The sequence below is a fragment of the Mus caroli genome, chromosome 11 (assembly GCF_900094665.2).
Source record: "Mus caroli chromosome 11, CAROLI_EIJ_v1.1, whole genome shotgun sequence".
In the NCBI taxonomy this organism is placed as follows: Eukaryota; Metazoa; Chordata; class Mammalia; order Rodentia; family Muridae; genus Mus; species Mus caroli.
Window position 1 is genome coordinate 106,039,622 of NC_034580.1, and position 2,223 is coordinate 106,041,844.

Genomic DNA, 2,223 nt, shown 5'->3' on the forward strand with positions numbered 1-2,223 from the left:
GAAGGAAGGAAGGAAGGAAGGAAGGAAGGAAGGAAGGAAGGAAGGAAGGAAGGAAGAAGGAAGGAAGGAAGGAAGGAAGAAAGAGAAGTAGTTTTTAGTTTTCTGAAACAGAATTTCATTCAGTTGCTGAGGCTATAGGCTCTTAATGGAATGATGAACTCAAAAGTATAGCTTTCAAATAAGCATGGAGACCCCTAAAAATACTCAAAGTGGACCTACTATGTTATATCTAAAAAGCTACCTAGCTATAGAGTATGTCAGGACTCTGAATCAACATACCGCAGAGATGAGTGACCACCTACGTTTACTATATCACTACTCACACTAGTCAGACATAAAGCCTGCCTAGGATTCTATCAGCAGATGAATGGGTATTACCTATAAATAATCAAGTTTTGTTCAGCCATAAAAATGCATTGATGCCATTTGCAGGAATACAGATGCAACAGGAGGCCACCGTATTAAACAAACAAACAAAAAAAATGAGTCAAACTCAGGACAGACTATCACATTTCCTCTCATTTATAGATCTTAGATTTTATATAAATACATAAAACCATATATATACAAACATCTGAATGATGTGACTGTAGAAACAAGACTGAATGGGGTTAAGAGGAAGGGGAGAGGAGAAAATGGGGGTTGGGGGTTAACACGGTCAAAGTACACAATAGACTTGACTAATATCTCTGTTTTTAATCTCACTATATACAAGAAATACATACCAATTAAATTATATTTTTGAAAATTAAAGGTTTTATTTAATAAAGGCCAATCTTTTCTTGATTTAAAATTAACACAGTTAATTTCAGATTCTGTTATATGCCCCAAGGACTAATGACATAATAGCAATGTCTACATTGATATGTATTTACATAATAGCAATGTCTACATTAATATGTATTTACATAATAGCAATGTCTACATTAATATGTATTTAGTAATGGTAAAGTTACCTGAATGGTCTTTGTGCTCTTTCGTTTTAGGGATCCTCTGACCCCAAGAAAATTTCAAATGATATGAGAAAGTGTCCTTGAAGATGACTCTCACTGCATCTATCGAGTAATTTAAATCTAGCTCATTCATGGTTTTTTCATCAGGACATGCCACGATAGTTCTTCCTGCCATGAGAAGAAAGGGAAGGATCCAGTAAGCTTCCTAGACCACCCAACGACAGCAGGCCAGATTCAAGTGCATTCCGGTCATTCTATGTTTCAGTTCATGCTTCCCTAGGACACGCACACTTAGAACGAAGTGAGAGATTTCTAATGTTCTAATGAAACTGGTAATGTGTTCTGTGGCAAATACCCTTTCTTTTAAGACATGTTCATTTGGTGTGTAAACGTTTTGACTGTGTGTATGTGTGTGCACCACATGAATGCCTGGTCCCAGAGGAACTCAGAAAAGGTCTTCAGAGTCCCTCAAACTGGAGTCATGGATGGTTGTGAACCACTATGTGGGTCTGGCAATCAAACTAAGAGCAACAAGTGCTATTTACCCCACAACCATCTATCCAGCCAATGGTAGATACTCTTGTTGAAATTATTCCATGCCTCTCCAAACAATTTAGCCAGTAATTTAAGCCACAGTGAATTATATTATAGTCATACTACTTCATCCATATCAGTGCACACACAGACTTGTCTCATAAGAGAATATGTTTATTTCCATTTGGCAACAGAGTCAAGTGGCAAACTAGACAAGACGATATACAGCTGTTAAATCTAACTACTTTTAATTAAGTGACTGTTTGTCCTAATTCATATAATGCAAATGGCCGCTATTCATCACAGGTCAGGTTACTCATGTAACCCAATTAATTCTGCAGTCTGGCTTTGGCTGTGCACATATTATGGATGCAATCTAACATGTTCCTTTGTTGCACAGCAGATTTCCTGAAGTTTGAACGCTGGATCAGAGGCTTAAGAAGTATGATCCTTTGCTCCAGACTTCACAAGGTAGTGTGTTGCTAGATTAGAGGCTCATAACTTCTGATGGTCTCTTTTAGAGGCTAGTAACTGCTATCAGTGCCGAGACACTAGATCCAACCATTCAATCAATGGGAGTTTCCAGGCTGTGGTATCTAGCTGCTTCTTCTTTCTTCTTCTTTTCTTCTTCTTCTTCTTTCTTCTTCTTCTTCTTCTTCTTCTTCTTCTTCTTCTTCTTCTTCTTCTTCTTCTTCTTCTTCTTCTTCTTCTTCTTCTTCTTCTTCTTTCTTCTTTC

The 2,223-nt window shown here is 37.4% G+C and overlaps 1 protein-coding gene across 5 annotated transcripts in view; it reads right to left on the reverse strand.

The window, feature by feature from the left end:
• Positions 1-2,223, reverse strand: part of LOC110304955 (ATP-binding cassette sub-family A member 9) — a 70,432-nt gene that overhangs the window by 61,447 nt on the left and 6,762 nt on the right. For all 5 annotated transcript variants that reach the window (XM_029484019.1, XM_021176662.2, XM_029484018.1 and 2 more), the window contains one exon: positions 957-1,121. In XM_029484019.1, coding sequence (XP_029339879.1) covers positions 957-1,121 — 165 coding nt within the window. The remainder of the gene's footprint in view (positions 1-956; positions 1,122-2,223) is intronic.